At 41.8% G+C, this 25329-nt stretch overlaps 1 protein-coding gene across 3 annotated transcripts in view; it reads left to right on the top strand.

The window, feature by feature from the left end:
- The window catches only part of birc6 (baculoviral IAP repeat containing 6), a gene marked incomplete at its 5' end in the record, with an annotated part of 127481 nt that overhangs the window by 54743 nt on the left and 47409 nt on the right, over nt 1–25329 (top strand). For all 3 annotated transcript variants that reach the window (XM_014330344.1, XM_014330347.1, XM_014330345.1), the window contains 25 exon segments: nt 347–480; nt 1166–1319; nt 1434–1550; nt 1659–1819; nt 2264–2390; nt 2494–2604; nt 4729–4987; nt 5103–5674; nt 6328–6503; nt 6617–6713; nt 7279–7473; nt 7589–7789; nt 8325–8604; nt 8682–8938; nt 9602–9710; nt 10058–10294; nt 10417–11260; nt 11479–11622; nt 12442–12571; nt 17806–17937; nt 18066–18227; nt 18345–18518; nt 22817–23016; nt 23250–23583; nt 23970–24187. In XM_014330344.1, coding sequence (XP_014185830.1) covers nt 347–480; nt 1166–1319; nt 1434–1550; nt 1659–1819; nt 2264–2390; nt 2494–2604; nt 4729–4987; nt 5103–5674; nt 6328–6503; nt 6617–6713; nt 7279–7473; nt 7589–7789; nt 8325–8604; nt 8682–8938; nt 9602–9710; nt 10058–10294; nt 10417–11260; nt 11479–11622; nt 12442–12571; nt 17806–17937; nt 18066–18227; nt 18345–18518; nt 22817–23016; nt 23250–23583; nt 23970–24187 — 5525 coding nt within the window.

The raw sequence follows: 25329 nt of genomic DNA on the forward strand, positions 1-25329 counted from the left end.
TGTTTATTGTTTTTTTCTCACAGTGTGTTGTTATTATTTGTAGCTATTATGAATTGGAGTGAGCAGTTCAGGCATAGTTCCAGCCAGTTTTAGGCCTTTATTTTTTGCATAATTTCAGTGTGTATTTTATTTTTCCTTGTGCCAGTTTACCTCACAGGGTGAGCAGGCAACTATATTCAGCAAGGCTAAATGCAGTGACCTAGCTAAAAAAAACTACTCCCATACAAGACTACAGTTTTAGCTGGATTGGGGTTAAAATTGTCTACAGATGTGAGAGATTTTCTTGCTTGTATGTTTTTGTAATGTGCGTGCTTGGCAATATTAAAGCTGTTTTCACTATCCAAAGGTGCTCCACCTCTGTCATCTTTGGAAAAAGATAAAGACATAGACTTTGACTTGCTACAAGACCTGATGGATGTTGATATTGATCCTTTAGATATTGATTTGGAAAAAGATCCACTTGCTGCCAAAGTGTTTAAGGTATGTGCATGATAACAAGCTACTTTCATTCTTTCTGTCATGTCTCTACTGGAAATTAATGCAGTGACACTCACTAAGGTTGGGTGATTGGACTAATTTATTGGCCATCGATGATAGGCTGGGCCTTTCACAGATCGTTTTTACAAGAGCTATTTATTTATTTATTTGCCCATGAGTAAGTTTGTTAGTAATGTTGGTTGAAGCTAGGAGAAACAGTCAACAGAAAAACTAAAAGCGCCGTTTTCGCAGCACCCTTTTCCAGCTGCAAGCAAATGCAGTGATTCATTTACTCAAACTCATACCAGAAAGAAAGACAGGCAGTAGCCTATGTTCAGAAAAACATGTTGTTGTTAAACCTGAAATAAAGGACTTTTTTCTCTTGCTTAAAATCACAGTTAAGATATAAACTAATGTTGCTGTAAGATCAAACAACCTGAAAAGAGTAACAAGCTATGTTTGTTAGCTAAGTGATCTAAAGCATCACTGAAAACGAACTCATTGCAAATGACGTTTTCAAAGTAATTCTTCTGCCTTCATTTGACTACTTTGAACTTGATGTAATTATTAAGGTTATGTTTGCTGTGGAAAACTAAAAAAGATTCAAAAGCAAATGTAGAAATGAATTCTGTCTGCAGACAGTTGATGTCCTTACATTCACCATCCCCTTTCTCATGTTCATCTTTAGCCCATCAGCAGCACGTGGTATGACTACTGGGGTGCTGACTATGGCACATATGGGTACAACCCATACATTGGGGGGGTTGGTATCCCAGTGTCCAAACCTCCAGTTGTTGCTGAAAAGCCAGGGTCGCAGGGTCTGTCAGTGTCCGTGTCACAGGGTGAGGAGAGGCCTAATTTTATCTTTTAGGGGTTTTTTTTCTCCAATATGGACCTGAACACATTTTCTGCATTCTTTCCATGCCACTTTTTGAGCTTCTGCCTCTGTTTCACAGCACTGGATGCCCGACTAGAAGTGGGCCTGGAGCAGCAGGCTGAGCTGATGCTAAAAATGATGGCAACTCTACAAGCGGACTCCATTCTACAAGCACTCACTTCCAGTTCATCCACAGGTAAATGAAGTAACAGTTTAAAAGTGAAGTGAAGCACGCATTCTTTCCAGTGTTCCAGTGTTGGACTTGTGCTGATGGTCTGATACTGATTTTCTGTTGTGCTTATAGTGAGCCAGTCTTCCAATGGGACTGATGACTCCCTGCTCAGAGCTCTCCATAGTGGAGGCTCTCCCCCAAACAGCAGCCTGATAGTCCAGCCCTCATCCATCCCAATTCTGAGTGCCTGCTTCAACAAGCTCTTCTCCATGCTGCTGGTCCACCATGTACAGGTCAGAACAGCCACTAACTGGAATCACAGTTTAAGATGCTTTGATTCAGATGCTTAGTACTCAGGAGTACAAAGTCATTGGACCCACAAGATCAATTACTCTTACCTGCTGTTTAGTCCAATGCTCTACTTTAACTTCTTTTAGAGTAAATTTGAAGTATAATATCTAACTTGTAACTTAAAAGATTAAACAAACCTCTTTTTTCCCTTCTGAAACATGTCTGCACTTGAACAACCACACTGTACTGTGCTGTATTTATTAAACCTTGTAAATTGAACATCTGGAATGTACTGACAGAAAAGTGATTTTATTGGTTGGACTCTTCTGAAAGGACTTATTTTTAAATATAAGTGGTGACCACTGCAGAATTTTGTATGTATGACTTCGATAAAGAAGAGTAAGGGAACACCCGCAGACACTAAATGTTATTTTCTCCACTCTCAGCTGGAATCCCTGCTGCAGCTCTGGCTAACGCTCAGTCTGAACACTTGTTCTGGGGGCAGCGAGGAGAGCGGGTCTGACATCTTTCTGTTCAATGCCAGCCGAGTGCCCACCATCCCGCTCAACCAAGGTTAGGGCTTTTCTACTCCGCTCTCTAATTTGGAGCTGTATGGAGTTTATATATGGTTACATTGCTTTATATTGTTCTTTTTTGTGTTTGTGTCTGTGTTCAGCATCCATCAGCAGTTTCCTAACCGTGCTGGCGTGGTACCCCAACACTTCCCTGAGAACATGGTGTCTGGTTCTGCACTCTCTCACTCTGATGACTAATATGCCAGCTTGCGGTCAGTACTCGGCTCTTCACTGGTTTGTTTACCAGTGGATTTTCTTTTCACATTATTTTCAAATGACTCTGCAAGGGGTATCATTGAGAAAGTTGTTTAATAATGGATTGCATTTATATAGTGCTTTTCTAGGCACCCAAAGCGCTGTGCAATTCCACTATTCGTTCACTCTCACATTCACACACTGGTCCAGGCAGACCACAGTTGTAGCCATATCGCACCATCGGCCCCTCTGGCCAACACCAGTAGGCGGTAGAGTAAAGTGTCTTGCCCAAGGACACAACAACCAGGACAGAGGTGGATCGAACCGGCAACCTTCCGGTTACAGATGAGCTTCCCAACCACCTGAACAACGGTCGCCCCCGTTTAAGCATTCTTGTATGTTTCTGTTTTCATGTTTATGAAAAAATGTTAAAAAATCCAAACTAATCCACCTTTTTATAGTGCACCCGCGTTTCTTTTCAGTCATTTCACTCGTTCAGCACATATCAACCCCACACATGTCCTGGCTTAAGACAACTCTGTTGACACGTTCAAGGCAGGTGACCTGTAATGACATATGTGCGACCCTCTTGGACATCTATAGTCCTATCACAGTCATTCCTCAGTTTGTACACTCTTCATCACGGTAACAACACCTCTGCTGAGTCGGGCTAGCTAGCTACTGTTAGTTAGCTCTGTTGTCTACCAACTTTAAGGTAGCCTTCATTGTTGTTAGCCATCACTGCCCGGTTGGAATGTGGGCTCCTTCAGCAGCACTAATGTTGAAGGTTTCCTGAGCATTGTTTCTTGCTTTGCGTTTTGATATGAGTATCAAATCCAAGCAAGCAAAGCAAAAATGTTGTGTTCACCCCTTTCCTCAGGTGTGTGGTTTCACTTTCCATGATAAGGTGTACCCTGTTTGCCTGGGGATTGTCCACACTAGGGTGGATTGGCTGAGCCCATAGTTTGTGACTTTTGCCGCCATGTCCCACATTTGGTTCTGAAAAGATGGGTGACGTTTGTGGATAAACTGCTGGAAAGATGGCTATAACATGGATTGACCCTCTCCTCTCCAAATTTAGGGAACATGCTTCATCTGAGTCAGATGATATCAGATTAAGCAATTGATGCCAGTCGATGCCCCAGCAAATAGATGACCACATGATGTATGTTGATGAGTTTCCCAAGTGAAAGACGAACTGTGCAAGAGCACTGGCCAACCTCAGTCTGAGTTAACCACTCAGCAGGATGACATGCTGGGCATCGGCCTGAATATGCATGGTATGTTAGAGGATGAGCTGTACCAGCCATGACAACATGTTTCCTGTTTTCTGCATCCACCTCAGAAAGTGGAATGATTCACAGGCGTTTTCCCTCAGAGCCAACAATGGTCAAAAGCTGCCTACCCATATTCCCAGATTTTAATGACACGGTTCGCTCAAGCAACTGTCTACCTGTGTCACTGTGTCCTGCTATAGACAGTATGTGGCGCTGAATGGTGTGGAAGTGGCTGGCTTAGTCAGTCCACCTCCTGCCGAGCCATTCCTGGTGGCTTAATAGTCCCACAACCATTGGGGCCGTCCACTGTGAATGACTGTTAGTCCAATAATCTCACAGTTGACATTCAAACTCCAACTTAAATGGTCACCTTCCTTTGCACCACCACCGAAAAGCCAACCCTCTAAACTTCTACTCCCCCATTCATGCCTGCGCGTAGCCATGCCCCCGACACTTGCGCAGTAGGTTACATACATCTTAACATGATCCTTGTTGAACCATTGCATTGTAGGTGGCTTACAACAACTGCTATCAGCCACCTGCATGCAATGGAGTCTTGCTATCCCTTGTCGGGGTTTTTTTGGGTTTTTTTTAACATCTTGGCTCTAATGTGTTGACTCGCATGATCAAAAGTGGGTCAGTGACCCTCAGCACTATGTCAAAGGGAACAGCTCACTAGGGATTAAATACCTGTGACTCTCTATCATTTGAGTAAGACATGAAATGTCTTCATAAACCTAAAAAAAGTCCAGCGGACTCCCCCCCCAGTCGTCTAGATTACCATAACCTGCTTTTATTATTATTATTATTATTATTATTATTATTATTATTTTGTTTAAAAAAAAATAACTTCTGAAATTCTAGTCTCCAACAACGGGATGAGCTCTCAGGAAAGCACAGCTCAGCAGATGGTGTCTGATCCCAACCTGATCCATGTCTTGGTGCGCTTCCTGTCTGGCAGCAGCACCAATGGGACAAGCCAACACAGCTCTCAGGTGGGACCAACTGCCACCCAGGCCATGCACGAGTTCCTGAGCCGCCTGCAGGTTCACCTGTCCTCCACATGTCCACAGATGTTCAGCGAGTTCCTGCTCAAACTCATGCACATCTTGTCTACTGAGAGGTACATTTTCACTTTTTTAGTTGTTAGTGTACATTAGGTATAATCAATAATTTTGACAGTAAGTATAATGTTTAATGGTATTAGTGGTTCTAATTAATGGTTCTGAAACTCTCAGGGGTCCATTCCAGTCAGGCCAGGGTCCATTGGATGCCCAGGTGAAGCTGCTTGAGTTTACTCTAGAGCAAAATTTTGAGGTGGTGTCAGTGGCCACTATCACCTCAGTTATTGAGTCCATCACGTTCTTGGTTCACCACTACATTACCTGCTCAGATAAAGTGGTTTCTCGCAGTGGCTCAGACAGCTCAGTGGGAGCCAGAGCTTGTTTTGGGGGTCTGTTTGCCAACATAATCCGGCCAGGAGACGCAAAGGCAGTCTGTGGAGAAACCACACGTGACCAGCTAATGTTTGATCTTCTCAAGCTGGTGAATGTGCTGGTGCAACTACCTTTGTCTGGAGACAGAGAGTTCAGCGGGCGGCTGCCACCATCAGGCAGTGGAGCAGCTGATAGCAGTGTGTCTGATGAAGAGAAGGTCTGTGGCAGCAAAGAAAGTGTAGCTGGTGGATCAGCATCCAATCAGGGCCCTCCTGCAGGTGTGGCTGATCTGGTGCTTGCCAATCAGCAGATAATGAGCCAGATCTTGTCTGCGCTGGGCCAGTGCAACAGCAGCGCCATGGCCATGATCATAGGTAAGACAACTCTACAAAGAATTATGTGATCTACCAAATATTTCAGCACTCAGATTTTATGGTCTGTAGCCTCATTGTTGTTTGACTTAAACCATTCTCATAAACCTTGCTTCTGGAATTAAAAACACACATATCACCGAAATAGTACACAACGCACCAAATGGTGCACAAAGATAGTTTGAACAAAAGCCAGTGAACAAAGTTGAGTTTCCAGCAGGCAGAGAGCCTGATATTTTCTTGGTAAATGACAGCCAAAAATTGTGCAACATTAGCAGTAAATGTTGTTTTTACATCACCTGGCCACAAACTCTAAGTGAAGCTGCAGTGGGATAGAAATATTAAGTGTTATGTTTAGGATGTTAAGCACGGTTTGTGCAGAAGCAGCCTCTTGGTCACAAAATACATTTGTGAGGTTAGCTAATTTTATACACACTTGAGTTATAACTAACTAAATTAGTAATGACAATTGTATACCAGTAGCCATCTAACATTAGCAGCACTACCATAAAACTCTGTAAGAGTAAGAATGTGTCTGATAAAATTTCACTTGTGGCTGAATTGTTCCTTTAACAAAGCACCAAACATATTTAAATGTATGTGGACAAGCATTGCCTATAACTATGAGCTGACTATTCTTGCTCTGTGTTCTGCAGGAGCCAGCGGTCTCCACCTGACTAAACATGAGAACTTCCATGGTGGTCTAGATGCCATCTCAGTGGGTGACGGCCTCTTCACCATCCTTACCACTCTGAGCAAGAGAGCCACCTCAGTCCAGGTCATGCTACAGCCCATCCTCACTTACATGGCTTGTGGTTATATGGGCAGACAGGTGAGCTTCATTCTGCTGGGGTCTGGCCTTTGATCATCTGAACAAATACAGAGCAGTGCTGACGCATATTTATTTATTTATTTTCCTCCATCTTGTTATTGCACATTCTTTAGGGATCGCTCTCCACCTGTCAACTGTCAGAGCCTCTTCTGTGGTTCATACTTCGAGTGTTGGATACCAGTGAGGCTCTTAAGGCCTTCCATGACATGGGTGGGTGTATACACCTAATATCTGTATATTTCTTTGATTGTCAAAGCATTGTGTCCATAGTACTACCAAGACCTTACTCATAGTTTCAACATTCATGTCAGAGAGCCCCAAGCTTTAAGATTTGAATAGGTTTTAAAGTTTTGCTGTTGAGTTTCTTTGTAAACCAAGTATTTGAAGTACAAGTTACTCCCTCATCCATGTTTCTTAGCTTGCAGTTCCATCTTCCCAGCTTTTGTGTGCACATTGAGCCATATCTTGTTCAATAGAATAGTATTTAGCACAATTAGGTGTTAATGGTCATGGAAAAATATCTCCATAACCATTAAAACCCACATGGAGTTTAAGTCACAAAAGGTTCTTTTTGTTGATCAGCGCCCGAAGAGTCACCTGACATCTTTGTCACGCCACTGATTGTGGAAGGAATTGAAAAATTTAGCAAAGTCAGATTTTTTTCAGTCGTTTCTAATTTTGTAGAAATTGAACATAGGTGCATTGCATAAGAATAGCAGTCAATGGTTTATGCTGTACTTGATGTATAAGAAAGCATAACTTTGTCTTTAACCAGGAGGTGTCCAGTTGATCTGTAACAACATGGTGACCAGCACTAGAGCCATTGTGAACACTGCACGCAGCATGGTGTCCACTATCATGAAATTCTTAGATACAGGTCCAGGAAAGACGGCAGATGGAAACCTCAAAGCCAGAGTGATGACATCGGAGCCGGACAATGCTGAGGGACTCCACAATTTTGCTCCTTTAGGTGCTTTCAGCTAATTTTGAATTCCATCACTCCATCTCATAGGACAATACCTGAATAAAATTGACAATCGTATTCCTACTCTTCTCTAATCTGCATGATCTGTGTTGCTTCCCAGGTACTATCACATCCAGCAGCCCAACAGCACAGCCTGCAGAGGTCCTCCTCCAGGCCACCCCTCCACACCGACGGGCCCGCTCCGCTGCCTGGTCTTACATCTTCTTGCCAGAGGAGGCCTGGTGTGATCTCACCATCCATCTTCCAGCTGCTGTGCTGCTGAAGGAGCTTCATATCCAGCCGCACCTAGCTTCTCTAGCTAGTGAGTAGGAATTTCTTTAAAGATGAGTGGGCCACAACCTCTCTTGAGATTTGTGTAAACCTGGTGACCAATAAATGTCTAACAGCTGTGCTTGCCACAAGGGTTTCTCAATCAACTACTAAGCCATTTTTTGCTTTGTGATTGAATACTCAACTCAATGACATGTCAATGTCATTGAGTTGAGTTGTAATTTTTTGTAATTACATAAAAATTACAAACTTTTATGTAATTTGTTTTTTCTGGAATTTTGGTTGATATTCTGTCTCAATTAAAATGAAACTACCAACAACTGTTCATTTCTAGTTAGTAAGCAAACTTAGAAATTCAGCCTGGGATAAAGTAATTATTTTCCCTACTGTAAATAAACTATACTAAAATGTTGGTCAAGAGGACACTGCTTTTCCCTTCACATTGAGCTAAATTCCTGTTAATTAAAAAAAAAAACAGTGGCAGACATTATGGTGTTTATTCAGTAATCTTCGTTTCACTTCAGGAGTTCACCCATTCATTTTCTGCCTTTCCTCTTACCAACCAGCCTGTCCCTCCTCGGTCTCAGTGGAGATCAGTGCTGATGGGGTCAACATGTTGCCGCTGTCCACGCCAGTCATCACCAGTGGCTTGACGTACATTAAGATCCAGCTGGTGAAAGCAGAGGTGGCTTCGGCTGTTTGTCTGAGGTTACATCGGCCTCGTGATGCCAGCAACCTGGGTCTCTCTCAGATCAAACTCTTGGGTCTGACAGCATTTGGTAACACCTCCTCTGCAACAGTCAATAACCCCTTTCTGCCTTCTGAGGACCAGGTCTCCAAAACCAGGTAATCATGATGCATCCTGTATGCAGTGTGTGTCTATATTTGGCTGTTGGTGTGAACTTCTCCATCTCCCTGTACAGCATTGGTTGGCTGCGTCTTCTCCACCACTGCCTGACCCACGTCAGTGACTTGGAAGCCATGATGGCCAGTGCTGCAGCACCCACTGCCAACCTGCTGCAGACCTGCGCCGCACTGCTCATGTCACCTTACTGTGGCATGCACTCACCCAACATTGAGGCTGTGCTGGTCAAGATCGGCTTGCAATCCACACGCATTGGACTCAAACTCATCGACATTCTGCTGAGAAACTGTGCTGCGTCTGGCACCGACCCTGCCAGTGAGTCACTCATAGCTGAGTCACTGCTGAGACGTGACTATATGTCCTTAAAAAGCATAAAAAAACCCCATTGAAAATAGCCACATTTATTACAATGAGAGATTATTAAATGATGTTGCGGTTTGAAAGATTAACAAGGTCAAGTTTCACATGTTGTTTTGCCATTTAGAAAGGTTTTTTCTAGCATTAATGAATCTGGTGCTGTATTGTTTTTGCGCTGTGTGATTGCAATACATATAGCTGTAAATGTGATCTTATCTTATTATCTTATCTGTCTGGTGTTTTGTCTTGAATTTTTTTTGTAAATATTTATCTGATATTGCATTATCCAAATACATTTGGTTTAACTACATTTTATGGGGCAAAAATACAAAATATTTGTTAGTGGTCTGATTATTAATTAGACCACTTGTGATTCTTAGCCTTAGTAAAGTGTTGAAATTGTTGTGTAAAGCAATGGATTTAACAAGACATTACACAATACACAGTGCAATGTTAAACTAACCACTTCCCAGTAAACCTGTTAATATTTGGACTGTGGAAGAATTTTCTGACACATGTGCATCATGTTCTGGGCAGGCAGCATGACTTTTGTCAGCATTTTTATTTTTAAAAATGTTTCAATAATTTAACATCATCAAAAAATGTACTGTTTCTTTAAAGATTTGAACAGTCCTCTGCTGTTTGGACGACTAAACGGCCTTTCCTCAGATTCCACCATAGACATTCTATACCAGCTGGGCACCACACAGGACGCAGGGACCAAAGACAGGTACTCCTCCGTCTTTGCCACGACTCAACACTCCCCCTTTAGGTTCTCTCAAAGTGCATAAAGTGCATCAACTGATGAGAAACAGTCTCCCGTCAAGGTGATATTCCGGACAGACTCATAAGCTGATAGTAAAAAGTGTCCTTTCACTCTCCTTTTCATTTTTTTTTTTGTCTTTTTACTGTCATCTCATTGTTTGTTGCATATAAATTCTGCCCCAAGGTGGTTCTCACTAAGAAATTGAGGACCTTTTTTATGTAAAAAAAACAAACAAACAGAAAAAACATTACCGTGCCCAGCACTTGAGCCATTTGACTTATTTGTCAAATCTCTGAATTCTAAACCTCCAGGATCCAGGCTCTTCTGCAGTGGGTCCATGACTCTTCCCATGTGGCAGCCCATAAGATGAGTGGTCCAATGGGATACATTGGGCATGCTGCTGGCTCTTCCTCTGCTTCATCAAGGGAGTATGGTCTCCTTATGCCATCGCCCTCCCACCTCCACTGTGTGGCAGCCATCCTCTGGCACAGCTATGAGTTGCCTGTCGACTATGACCTGCCTACACTGCTCAACAGAGAGCTCTTTGAGTCAGTCCAGTGTCTTGTAGTTATTACACATGCATGTAGTTGGATTCATTAGTGGGTTTAAACAATATTCTTCTTAGCAGATTTATTACTGATTCCATTCTTTTCTTTGCTGTTCCCTTCAGGTTGCTGTATAACTGGTCCATGTCGCTGCCATGCAACATTGTGCTGAAGAAGGCCGTGGACAGCTTGTTGTGTTCCATGTGTCACATCCATCCCAGCTACTTCTCCTTGCTAATGTCCTGGATGGGGATTGTCTCACCACCCATCGCCACTCATTCTCAGGCTCAGCAGCGACGTCTTGCCATGACTGATGATGGCAAAAAGCAGCATGACGCTAACACCACTGCGGCGGGACTTACCGACGACTCCAAGCATGCCAGGCCACACATTAATCTGTCAGAATCCCAGCTAACCACACTAGCGGCTGCCTCCCAGTCACCAGGAGCAATAGAGCAGCTGCTGGATTCAGGCTTGCCCTCGCTGTTGGTTCGCAGCTTGGCTCAGTTCTGTTTCAGCCTCCTGGCCAGTGCAGACCTGCCTTTGCCCGCTGGTCAGGCCGAGAGACGACACCATCATCACCACTTTCACTCGTCCTCACACAATCGCCCGCCTCTCTCGGCAGAGCTGGCTGCTCCAGTGCTCCGGTTTCTCACAGAAGTAGGCAACAGTCACACCATGAAGGACTGGCTGGGAGGACCAGAGGTCAACCCACTGTGGACGGCACTGCTGTTCCTACTGTGCCACTCCAGTGCCAGTGCTGGGGCCAATGCTGGCTGTCAGCCTGGATTTGCTGCAGGTTCTCCTCCATCCCAACCTCAGCCTTTAGGCTCACGCTTCTCCTTGGCCTCCTCAGGGCAGACAGGAGGACTCACCACCCAGCAGAGGACAGCACTGGAGAATGCCACTGTGGCCTTCTTTCTCCAGTGTATCTCCTGCCACCCTAACAACCAGCGCCTTATGGCACAGGTCCTCTCACTAGTTATTATAGATGAAATAATAATAAAAATTAAAAATAATAATGTTTTTCTTTTAACTTGTTAGATGTAGATTTGCACACATAATTAGACAAACGTGTTATTTAATGATTGCTAGTTGGTAAGCTAATTTATTTATAAATTGAAATTCAAATGTAGATATTCATTGGTTTCGGTCTTGGTTTTTAAGACTTCTGTCTTTGGCTGCAGGTTCTCTGTGAACTCTTCCAATCAGCACCTCAGCGAGGCAATGTACCCGTCTCTGGAAACATCTCAGGCTTCATTCGAAGACTGTTTCTGCAGCTCATGCTGGAGGATGAGAAGGTCACAGTCTTCCTACAGTCTCCCTGTCCGGTGGGTAACTCAATTATGTGGTCAACAGCGTTGCTCAGAAGTTTTACACAAACTATTGTGCTTTTTCTTAAATAAATGTTATTTCATTAAAGACTTTGAAATGAGGATGTGACATACAGCAAATGCCTGATGAAGTACTTGCTGTGAACTTAAGGTGGCAGTGCAGCAGTATGAAGCATATGTTTGTTTGTTTTTTTTCTGTATCACAACGGTCCCTTCACACTGATTCATGCCTGGCATTATGTGTTCTCAGTTACACCCTAATGGTTTATACTTTCTACTGCTCAGTTGCTGACTGTTACAAAAGCTTTGGAGACATGAGTGCCTGGAAGCATTGTATGGAAAAATTGGTTAATTACCCAAAGCAAGTCATTTTTCATTCATCTAGCTGAAATATCTCAATAATTGAGTAAATTTAGTGCAAACATTTATGGATTCCAGGTGCTAAAGGTGATGTGATTTGAAAAAGGCATAAAGTTCTGGGCAACTTTGTTTAGGGCCAAATTGCGACACCTACTTAACAAAAGATGCTCAGACTAGGGCAGCTGTTTCAGTGATTCGCATGAGGCGTACAGCCTGCACCATGCAGTGAAGTCCCAAAAACTACAAAATTAAGAAAACCTTGGGGGTGGCCAAGATGATAGAAAGATGTCAGAACACACAGTGCTTTGTATGTTACAGAGCAATGGACTATTTGGCTGTAGACCAGAAAACAGCTAAATAGTCCCATATTGACAGCAAGTACAATATACTCTTTATGTTTAGTTTCTGCAGCTAACCTGATTGTGGTGTTTTCTTTTTTCCTTTCCTCCTCCTCAGTTATACAAAGGACGGATCAATGCAACCAGCCACATGATCCAGCATCCCATGTATGGAGCAGGCCACAAGTACCGCACCCTTCATCTACCAATTTCCACCACATTGGCTGAAGTCTTGGACCGGGTTTCTGGTATGTTTCAAGACAGACAATTTCTCATTACAACAACAACAACAACCACATAAAGACTTCACTGCTCATAGTATGTACCAGTACATGTAGATGTTCCTGCCTTCAGGTTACACTTGCATTGTAACTGATGGAAAATGTCTTCTCTGCTCTTGACTTGAATGAGATTGCATGCTCTTTGTTTGGGAACCACAACACTGTATAGTATTCACTGACCTTTTTTGACCTCCTTTTCTTCTTTCCCCTCGCACCTTTTTTTCCCGTCCTGGGTGGTCCATAAAAAATAAAAAAAAATTCCCTGTGCATCTCCTCTTAGCTCCAGAAAGCTTGAGAGGGGAGGTGTAATGGAGTCATCTTGACCACCTCAGCTGGCTCCTTTCAGTGCAAATAAGCAAAAGCTCAGTTCCAAGCTTTCTCAAGTCATTCCAAAACACAAAACTGTTCCAGGACTCTACAGTCCAATTAATTTTTTCAACAAATCTACTTTTCCATCAACGTTTGATTAAATATTTTTTCTTTTTTTTTAAATCAGTTTTGAGAGTTACAAGATTTCAGAAAATTTAAGCTCTTGCTTGTTCAGACATCTTTTAGAAGTCTTTGTTTTTGCCTCCATCAAGTCCTTATGTAAAGTTTTGTCAGTGAAACATCTTTCTATTTTTTTTTCTTCTTCCAGCTATTCTTTTCCTTAAAGAAAAGATGCTCATTCTTACACTCACATGAAAATGTCCTACTATAGCATAAATTTTCTCCTACCAGTATTGATTGGAAATCTTTCTTGGTGTAATAAAACATTTCTTTTAGCTTTTGAGAATGCTGTATAGAAACTCTGTCATGCTAGCTAGCACGCAGTACGAGTTATTGTAACTGACTGTAAAAAGTCAGCATAACGAAAATAAACTCCACCTAAACTTGGTTTATATCTGACCAGATAGACTGCAGTCATAACTTCTTACCTGAAGTTCAGTTCACCTGACACTCAGACCGGCGGCCGCCTCGGGTCTCTCCTCCTCCTGCCTCATCTACCCACTGGCCTCTGTGGAAGCCCCGCCATAGCCACCACCAAACAACTGAGTTATTTTTACACATCGGCCAACATCTGGCCAATCCACCACCTCTCATTGTTCATGCCGTTACAAATTAAAAAAAAAAAAAAAAAAGCACTTTGGGTGCCTTGAAAAGCACTATATAAATGCAATCCATTATTTTTATTATTATTATTATTATTATTATTATTATTAAAAAAAATCATCTGCCCATAAAAACGAAAAATCACCATCGGGCATACCAGGCGATGGCCAGTCCAGCTATGTCTTGCAGTAACAGTGGCTGTTTTCATATTTGCAAACTCATGAAGCCAGGAGGCCATTTTGGAAGAGTTTAGAGGAGAAATACACAATTGTTGTGCCAATAGAAACTGTTTGAATGTAAGCATTTGACATATGAAGGAAGCTGATGTACGGGGAATATGTTTGCAAATTGTAATAGGAAAATCAAATTATGTTTTTGTGTGCTCTAAATATGTTAGACCATAAAAGTTTCACACTAAATTATTGTCAAATAATGTTTTGAAGCCTCTAAACTAGCTTCAATAATATTGTCTTGCCTCACAGCTCGCAAATGTGTACTTCACTGTCCTGTACAAACTTGCACTGTGTTAAACAGGACAAGGCAACTGCTTCGGTTAAGCTTCCCATTGGAGCATTCCTCCTTTGGTCTCTCTTTGAATTTTAAACACCATCTTGAAGTAAATATGTTGTAACAAGTTTGTAGCACAGCAAACATAAATTACAGCATATCCCGCTGAACACTGTATTGTCAGTGTTAGTTTACTGTCTGATTCCTATTGCATATTTATCAAAGTATCTTGTTTACAATTCTTTGTTCAGTGAATGTGAAACGTAGTAATCCTTCTCTTAATTTCAGAAGTAAGTTTATTCCCAGAGATGTGTGCTCATTAAAGGTAGTATCAACAGTAGTGATAAAATAAATGGCAGAAATTACATTCTTACCACCAACACAGAATTTGGGAGTTGATACTTAAGTCCAAAAATACACTTCTCTTTCAGTCTTCTGGCCGTGGTTATCCAATGAGCAATCGTTACATTACCCTGGATAAGAGACATTAAACATTCATTTAGACTTAACATTGGTCCATAACCAAAATGCTACCGAACAGTCAGACTTTGCTAATTTTGTATCACTGAAAGTGAAAAAGATACTTAAAATTGGTCCCTGCCTCTAGTTTTTAAGGTATGCTAATAGGTCCATTCTAAGACTGAAATGTGAAACCTTTTGGGTGGCTGTGCTCAGGAGGTCGAACAGGTCATCTACCAGCTGGAAGTTTTGTTGTTTGATCGTGGCTGCTGCATGCAAACATATCCTTTGGCAAGGTACTGCTTTGGGAGTTACTTAACCCTTAGATTCATAATCCGGTGGAGTAAAAACCTATGTGAATGGTAAATGGACTGGTTCTTTATATAGTGCTTTTCTACTCTTGAGCACTCAAAGGGCTTTTATGTTGGATAGAAAGCACGTGGGCGTAGGAAAAAAGTGATCATGTGACTCTGTGAATGAAGCATGTTGTATAAAACACTTAGAAATGCTCTACTAGAGGAACCCCAAAAGTTGATTCAAAAGCATCGTAGTATGTAGTAATATTCAGATGGGCACTCTCTCTTAAGTATTCTGCCACTTTTGTTTAAAATAGAGTCTTATGGATTGAATTATACAAGTATAAAAGGCAATTGAGGGCAGCATAGTGGCACAGTGATGGGGAGTTTGCATATTTGCAAGTTCTCTCTGTGTTTGCATGGGTTCTCTGGCTTTCTTCCACAGTCCAAAGACAGATGCAGTTGGTGGGATTAGGTTAATTGGTGAATCTAGTTGTCAATATGAATCGTTGTTTTTGTCTCTATGGCTACGTTCACACTGCAGGTGAAAGCGCATCAAATCCGATTTTTTTGACCCTATGCGACCTATATCCGATCATGGTGTGACAGTGTGAACGGCACAAATCCGATATTTTCAAATCCGATCTGGGTCACTTTCGTATGTGGTGCTGAATCCGATACATATCCGATGTTTCAGAAAGCGACTGCTGTTTGAATGGTCATGTCGCATTAAATCCGTCTTTTACATCACTGACACAAGACAGACGCCAATTATCAGCGCCGGAGAAGACATCGTGAACGCTTCCTGTCCATCCAGTGAAACTGTTGGGAAGACAACGTTGGAGAAACGTGAACATTTTATATGTTCTGTATAATCTGCAGATTCTGACAGAAATCTGCAGCTATCCTTGGAAGCACAGCTCCTCTAAAACAGCAATAAGGATAATTATTAGGTTATCTACATTATTATGTAAATAACAAATAACTTAAAGCAAAATTTGGGAAATGTAAAGTCCGAAGTCTTTATATTAAGGGCCATCAGTCAAACAATACTGTTTGCTCTGGGTCTAAACAGAGCCGTTGTGTGTGTGACGTCTTCTTTTGTGCATGCGGGCCGCTTTGAGCGTTCACACTAGAGCGCGTTTGCTGTCGCATTTTATTTGTAGTGTGAACGAGCAGACAAAATTGATTTGATCAAAAAATCTGAATTGAGCATCAAGACCTGCAGTGTGAACGTAGCCTATGTGTTGGCCCTGCGACAGACTGGCAACCTGCACCCTGCCTCTTGCCTTATGGTAGTTGGGATAGGCTGGATAAGCGGAAGAGAATGGATGGATGAAATGCAATTGTAAAGTTTGGGTTGGGTGGGTTGGTTGGGACTTATGCTGGCTGGTGTCCTTTGCCCCCCGGTCCTTTACAAAGTGGAATTGGACCTTAACTATCTCTGTTCTTTTAATGTGCAGCAGTAGCTTGGCACATGCAAGATTTAGAATAGCTTCATTTACATAGAGATGTACTACTGATGTTGGGGGCAGGCTGAAATGGTGGTTGGGAGTCACATTGCGCAACGGGCTTCCCGTCAGCAGTCGGTGAGTTGGGTGGCTGCCCTTTGAGACTGCAGGGCTGCCCTAGTACCATGATTGTGCTCGCTGGTGTCCTTCTGCATCTGATTGTCTCTTTGCTTGTGCAGTGCTATGGACTCCGCGTCCTAAATGTCTGTGCTGCCTGGGCGGGAGCAGGATATACACCCTGGCCTCAGTTGGGTTAAAGAGTAACCCCAAATACTGGTGGAGAATATTTTGTCTGGCTTATCGTGCTTGCACGCTATTGGCTTCACTGAGGATTGTAGCCACTTGGGGTCTGAGCTCATAGTTTCTCATCAGTGTTACGATATTTAAACTTTGGTGATTCGTTTGACTTTGATGTGGGGAGGGATCAAAAAAAAAAATCTAAGAGAGCTACACGGTAGCCTGGCAGAAGTAGGAAGTGGAAAATTTCAGATTTTGTAAATGAGACTAGTGAGGTCTAAAGGCTACAGAACCACTGCCAAGACATTAGTGCATGACTTAGCCAAGTCAGGAATTGTAGTCTCAAAGAAGACCATTACTAGAAAGCTGTACAGGAACGAACTGCAACGTTAAAGACCACGAAAAAACACTTCTGAAGAACACAAATCCAATCTGAAGTATGCTGATGCAATTGGGAAAAAGAATATGCATGCTACAAGTAGGTCCTTTAATCAGTTGAGACAAAAAACTAGAGCTCTTTGAGCATAGAGATCCTGTTTATGTTCGGAGAAAGAAGGGAGAGGTGATCAACTCACGCTTTTCAACTTTAACTGGCTTTGTAAAGTAAGGACACAAGGGGGCAGCCCTTTCTCAAATTCCAAGCAAAATTTGATTAATTAAGAACTGGAGAAGTCATGTTTTTCAGTTATAAGAGCTGCAGTTTTAATTACAGCCTAAATTATTAACAAAATATCCCAGCAGTCAGCTCTGTCCTTGCAGTTTAATTCACTTGGCATTCTCTGGCTATCAAGGTCAGCTGTGCAGCGCTGATGCTGTGAGCTTCGGTATTACCTGTTAAGTACAAGGCAGCTATGATGAATAGCTCACCCCCTGGGACCTTGAAAAACCTGATACACTGCTGCTGTTACAGGGCAGTATGCATGTCTATAAGACATATCATCTTCTGGCTGTTCTTGTGTGGGTGAACAAATTTTGCATCTGATGCATCTTTTCTTTCCTTCTTTCTTTTAGCTTGCTAATGTTATTTAAACCAAAGCAATAAAAAAACCCAAGAAGTGTGACAAAATATATATTTAATTTTCTGTGTCTGTTTATCCAGATACACCCAGCATTACTGCCAAACTGATCAACGAGCAGAAAGAGGATAAGGAGAAGAAGAATCATGAAGAGAAAGAGAAGATGAAGGCAGACAACGGCTTCCAGGACAACTACAGTGTTGTAGTAGCCTCAGGTACAGTATGTGTGTCTTGTGTCATTTACACACCTAATAATGACACAGTATATAAGCTATGATGCCTTTTGTTGAAAAACAAATATTGTTCTGTATTTCTGTATTTTTATTTTCTTCTCTGCCTTCAGGCTTAAAGTCCCAATCAAAGCGAGCTCTTTCCACCCCTCCCCGGCCTCCATCAAGGAGAGGCCGTGTCATGAGTGACAAGTTAACTGCTTCATCCAGTGTGGATCCTTCAGCTAAAACCATCAGTGTCCCTGTCTTCCACCTCTACCACAAGCTGCTTCCAGGTGCCACATACACAACCGATTCATATCAGACAGCAACAAGCGCAGGTCTTTGAGTAAAATGTAAAATGTTCACATATTACCGAAGAGAAACGGTGTGTACTCTGTCCTCTTATCCAGGTCAGCCACTCCCACCTGAGATGACCCTGGCCCAGCTACTCACACTTCTGTATGACCGCAAGCTACCGCAGGGCTACCAGTCCATCGGCCTGACAGTGAAACTGGGCTCCAAGGTCATCTCTGACCCCGGCCTTTCAAAGACTGACTCGTTCAAGAGACTCCGCACTGAGAAAGGTAATAAAACACACAGCTCCTAAGGAGGAGTCAGTTCAGATATTATACTAAAAATATGCTTTAAAAAATCAATACAGCTGACTTATTTATTACTTTAACTGTAAAACTTTTGATGATTAATTGCAATTTTAACTTTTTGTAAGCAGTCTAAATTCCTTCACTGATAATTTAGAGATTTCTCTTTTGCACATGAGCGCAAAACATAAACAAGCCAAATCTTTGTGAAAGATGCATCAAGCTGCACCCAATACGTGAAGTCAGACATATGAACAGCACCAAACATCCAGTCATTTCTAAACTAAAATGCAGACACCCAGCCATATATGCAGCATTTTCTAGGATGTCTACATACCAAATAATTGAGATACTGCAGCTAAAATGCAGCAATATTATAGAAGTAAAGCCAAAGGACCAACAAACGAAAAAGGCTCTGCCTGCTGAAAAACTCACAGGACCTTAGTTACAGTGTGCTTAAGTTGATCCTCTCACTTTGTCATCACATGATGTTGTGATTGGCTACTTTGAATTCACACCCCTGACTACCCACATCAGGCTCTCCCTCAGCTGTCCCAAACCAAAGACCACGCTAGTCCTGGTTAGAGGCTGAACAAACTCTTAATTTGTAATGAGTCCTGCACCTGTTCTGGTGTTTTTTTTCTCAACTGTGCAAACAGTATCTTTCAGATTATGTCACATTTGGGATTTTGGCACGGTCAGCTAGTCTATTCAGTGGTGCCTCTGTGTCAAATTCACATATCTAAATATGAAATGAAGGTTAACTTATCAAATAGAAATGGAAGAAACTAAGATTCTTCTCATTTTTATTATTATTTCAAGACCACTTCAGTAACTATGATCAAGTAAATAGAAATGGAGTTTTTAAAATGTAGTAAAAATCCAGACCTGTTTTTTTTCCACTCTACTCTCACATCAAGATTTAATGGAATTGTACTTTGGTCTGAACTCAGTTCACATCACCTTGGCTGCTTCTCAGGCTGTACTGAGAGGCTTTGAAGTCTAAAAGCTTGCAGAGTGGTTTTTTTTTTTAGCACAAACTGTTCAAACACTTTCCTGCTTACCTTTGCATTCATTTGGGAGCTAAGCCTTTTCATCCTTATATGTTGCTTTGGTACAACATTTATAGGGACGTTAGTGTTGCATTTGTGTCTCTAAACGATTGTGAACATGAGGTTTTTTTTATGGCTGAAAGATGGTATATTTGAATTTGTGCCCACTTACTGTGAGAGTCTTACCTATTGACTCACATTGTAAATTGCTATTGAATTTCATTCAGTCAGGACAGGTTGTTGCTTGAATCCAACTGCTGATATCCCATTCAAAACTATGCTGTCATTCTGTAGAAGTGGTGACTTTCAGGCTGGTTATATTTAGCGTTTTGATTCTGCAGACTCATGGGTCAGTACTCGGTCAAATTAATTTTTAATGTCAATGTCAGCACTGGTGAATCTGCAGATATGCTCATATTCCCTTTATCCATGCGACATGTCCTATCCACAATCCATATTTTCCATCTTAACACTCATGTGTCACTGTTTAAGAAATCATAGGGTATGTGAAATGAGACTTTTATAACTACCATTTTTACCCTTCGGCTGTAAAGGCTGATGGGCAGATGTTGTCAGGTGAGCGGGCGGCGTAGATACCCGAGTTTGTGAATGTGAAAGCTATAGAATAAAGTGACTTACGAGCTTCAAATTGATATCATAGGTACATGTACTAAAAATCTTGGAAGTTTTTGGATCCTGGTGATCTTGACCTCAATGTCAGAAATAATGTTTTCTGAAAATCATGTGAATGGCATAACTTGAGAAAAAGGCAATATAGAATTTTGAAATTGAAACCATCTACTAGGAGGCTGAGGGGTAGTACTGGTGGTTGTTTTTATAATTTCTTGTACCAGTATTATTTGCCACACTTTGATCTCTTTAGTCTTTATTTGGAATAGCAGGAAAAGCACAGGTGGAAAGAATAATGGTAATCGTTGATGCACTGGTTTATTTTAGTGTGCCAATAGGTTGTGCTGCTGTCTTCGTAGTACCTTAAAATTATCTCCCCGCAATATAAAGGGGGTGTTTTGACAGACTTGGGTGAACCATTCTTTACATCAAAATACACTGTATTTCTAAAAGTATTCACTCCTCCATCCAAATAAAGGATTCAACTGGTCCAGTCATTGCCAGAAGTGTATGAAATCAGCAGCTAGGAGTGCAGACTAATTCTGCACACATTGAGTTGCTCTCATGAGCTTTGTGAATTACAGCGAACCATAATGCCACCTGCACGTAAAATGTATCCACTACTGCTAAATATTCCACAGTAAACTGTGGTATTGTAATAAAGTGTAAGTGACTGGGAACAGTATCAACTCAGCTACGAAGTGATAGGCCACAAAATCAGAGCAGGGTCCATTGCAGAGGTCACCAACGTCCGATCGCTTCAGACCTCCAAACTTCAGGTGAACTTCAGATTAATTGAAGAACAGTGTACAAAGAGGTTCATGGAATGTGTATCCATGTTTAGCACCTGCATCCAAACCTTACTTCCCCACAACTCAATGCAAAGTGCCGGATGCAGTAATGTAAAGCACACACCAGCTTTGGATCTTCTGGAGCTAAATGAGGCCACCCAAACACATGAGATGTCATCGATAAGGCCAGGATGCCCTTAGTTGAGCACATCAGGACTTAGTAGTGGAGCTCAAATAAGTCAAAAGATATAGAACAAAAAGTAAAATCCCAGGAGGACATACCTTCAAGAAATATTTTAAAGAAATCATTGTTTATTAACTTTTACTTTATTTTATAAGATATTTTTCTTTTATGCTTGCTCTTTTCTTTTTTTCTTGTTTTGTTACTCCATCATCTGGATGAATTGTACACCTTTTGAGTCTTTTCTATCCAAAAATTTTTTGTGAATACTCACTGCCTGCAAATACAGACAATTCAGATATTTAAGAAAAGGAAAACTGTTAACGGTTTTCACCCCAGTTACATACCTTGAGTATGTAACTGGGGTGAAAACCGTTAACAGTTTTTTACATACCTTGAGTATGTAACTGAGCAGCTCAGTTTTTCTTTAGCCATTACCTTCACATAACGAATGGGTACTGACTCATCACTTCCTTCCAATGAACTCGAATAAACTACCCAAATGTGCCCACTGCCCAGACACTAACTGCTTGATGGGGTCTGTCATTATCTTCATTTAACCAATAGATTCATCCTCTCTGTGGATCCTGATTCACTGTGTCATTCCATAACCTGTAGAGATTAGACATCTGCAGTACAGGACAGCTTACCGATGACAGGGATTTGTGGCTCGGTGAAATCTCTCTCTGATTCAGACTTTGCATCAGGGATTTAATTTCATTAAGGGAAATTCTTTACATATTTTGTAAACCAGTTGGTTTTCTTTTGAGAGAAAGGACCTTGTCAGGCTTCACTTCCACAAACCTTATTATTACAGAATTAAACTTACCAGTTTGTGACAGTGCACAACTGTGACACACAGTGTTGTCTTCAGTTAGAATCCTCAGGATTAATACAGACGTTGGATAAGGATTGCAAGAGTGATGAAACTCTGGGAAAGAGTTAAATATGGTTAAAAGATTCTGTTGATTCTATTTAACCATGAGTTGACACAATGCAACAATGCATAGCAATCAGCCCAGTTAATCAAGTTCATCACAAGTAACGTCACATCTTTATTCACAATGACCAAGGAGTTTTCTCAAAGTAGATATAACCTGCTATTGCCTGCTGCTTTTTTTTAAGACAATTAAACTTTTTGTGATTTGCAGTTCAGAATAACCTGTAATTCAATCAATCTCTTTTATAAAGCACTGAATTCACTTTTCTTCCAAAAAGATCTTAGTAATTGTTAAAATTTGTAGATATTTTCGTTAATTCTGTCATCAAAAATGTATTTGTAAACATTTTAGTTTTAGTAATTAAACATAAACATTTTTAGTTAAATTATTTAATGCTTGAACCAGTTAGACCTGCAGAAAGGCGTTAGATTCTCCAGATTTAGCTTAAGGAACCCTGCAGGGAACCTTACCTTCTCTGTGTATAGTGTGGTTGAACCTCAGAACATATCACATAATAATGTGTGTAAAAATATTTATTATGGATAGAATTAAGACAAACATAGCAGGTGGATTTACAGGAGATTACTGAACTGTTAAGAGTTTGCTGAAACAAACAAAAGGCTTGTAATTGTTTTCAGTCTCAGCCAGTGGATGAACGTACAAGGTCCTCTCTTTGCTCTACTTGCAGTGGATCACTGTGACATCCTGAATAGCTGCCCTGAGGATGAACCAATGATGCCTAATGAAGAATGTCTGGATGCCGCAGCTGATGAGTCCCTGCTGGAGACGAGTCCCATTCAGTCACCTCTGCAAGTCTTTGCTGGCATGGGGGGCCTGGCCCTGATAGCGGAGAGGCTGCCCATGCTATACCCCGATGTCATTCAGCAGGTAAAACTCAGCTTTCAAGAGGCACAGAAAATTAGAAATTGAACAACTTGCATACATACAGCAGTTCTTTAGTATTAACTTTTTATTTCACAACAAATGTTTTGAGCTTACCTGCTCTGGCTCCTCTGATGCCCTGATAAAGAGCCTTGTATGTCTCCTAAATTCACCTGTCAGCATTGTCTTGCATTTCACACCTTCGCTGAGCCTTTACTCGTCGTTGCGGTTGTTCACAGGTCAGCGCTCCTGTGGTTCCCTCCAGCACACAGGAGAAGCCCAAGGACAGCGACCAGTTTGAGTGGGTGACCATAGAGCAGTCGGGTGAGCTGGTGTATGAGGCACCAGAGTCCATTGCAGCGGAGCCACCGCCCATCAACAAACAACAGTCCCAGACATCCTCATCGTCATCATCCTCAGTGCAGACCATGTCGCCCATCCCTGCCCACTCACTGGCAGCTTTTGGCCTCTTCCTGCGCCTGCCAGGTTACGCAGAGGTGTTGCTAAAGGAGAGGAAACATGCCCAGTGTCTGCTGCGGCTGGTACTGGGTGTCACAGACGATGGAGAAGGCAGTAAGTCTGAAAACACGTCACAGCTGTCCGCACTGAAATTCACCTTGGGCTTTGAACTTTTAGCTTGGGAAGTATTTAATGCCAGAAAAAGTTTGAGAATTGCTAAGCTATTTGAAAGAAAGCTCTTGCAAAGATCCTTTGCACACAGCTATTTCTCCTGTCTGTCCCCAGTTGACTAAAATATAAAATTTACTGTGTTTTCTAACCAGCGAGAGTTTGTCAGCACGGTGTCTTATTTTCCTTTTTGCCCCCCCCTTCAAGAAAAGTAAAATAAAAATGGATTGTTCATGTGTGATTTAATCGACTAAAACACAAATCTAAACAACAAATATAAAAGCAGCATCAAAACCTTCTTATTTTGAGTGTCTGCTTTGACATCTTCTTAGGTCACATCCTGCAATCTCCATCAGCCAACGTGCTCCCCACACTACCATTCCATGTCCTGCGAGCACTGTTCAGCAGCACCCCTCTGACCACAGACGACGGTGTGCTTCTGCGTCGCATGGCTCTGGAAATCGGTGCCATCCACCTCATTCTAGCCTGTCTGTCAGCTCTGAGCCACCACGCCCCTCGCAACCCCAATGCCAATACCAGCGTCTCTGAGGTATGACCCATATCACACATACATTCTGTTTCTAATCGTCAATTGTCCCTGACGATAGAGCAGGGCGATGTGACCAAAAATATTTATCACGATATACATTTGAAATTTTGCGATGACGATATAATTGACACTAGACAAAACACTTTACAACTCCACAACTTTATTAGTGCAAAAAAAACATCTATGTATTTTCACTTAAACAAGCAGCTGTTTTATGTGCATTAAAGTTATATAAAAACGTAACAGTGCAAATTCCTTGACAGTTTAACCAAAAGGCATTTCCAGTGGAAACTGGCCGACATATCCTCAGCATTACCATGTATAATATCCACAAAACTTCAAAGAAGTTATACACACACAATACGGTAATATTATGTTGGAGCACAGTACGTATCACTCCGCGAGGCTCCGCCTACGATAGCCGTAATGCTCCGACAATCTATCAAGTGGTGCGGCTTCGTAGCTTAGCAAAGTCGTACTAAAACATTTGACAGATTTTTGAGCACCGTGCACATAAAATCGTTTCGAGGTCAGTAAACACAACCAGAGTTCATACATAAGGCACACGGGGTTATAAGGAGCTCTGTCGACTTTCAGAAAAATCAAAGGATTGATTTTAAGTGCGCCGTATTTTCCAAACAACACGGTAATAACGACGGCCTGCTAGCATGCTCTACCAAAAATAGTGCTTTGTTGTGTATCTGAGGGATGAAAGCTAAACCAGTTCCACACCACTGAAGCTGCAGCATTTTTACAAACCAGTTCAGCTTCATCTGTTTCATTCAACGATCCGCTTTCGCTCTTCTCATTCTGCGTCGCCGCCATGTGCGTATGTAAACAAAGGCACTGCGCATGCGCGTTTTACCCATATTCTATCATGATATGTCATTTTCCTATCGTTGCCCAAAGTTACCGGTATTACCGTGAACGGTATGATATAGCCCAGCCCTACCTGACGATACATTTTGGCTCTTTTAAATTTGTGGCTGATGACAGCTTCCTGTCGGTGTTGCATTGTGAATTATTTCTTGAACCTTTCACCAGCCTGTGAGATGTCTAAGAAAAGAGAGTCCTGTCCAGCTCTTGTCATTTTCTTACTTCTGTCAGACTAACCCAGCTTCATGCCACTGGCTACTCTCACT

This window comes from Haplochromis burtoni, unplaced genomic scaffold, assembly GCF_018398535.1.
Source record: "Haplochromis burtoni strain Fernald_Lab_line unplaced genomic scaffold, NCSU_Asbu1 Contig_778, whole genome shotgun sequence".
NCBI lineage: Eukaryota > Metazoa > Chordata > Actinopteri > Cichliformes > Cichlidae > Haplochromis > Haplochromis burtoni.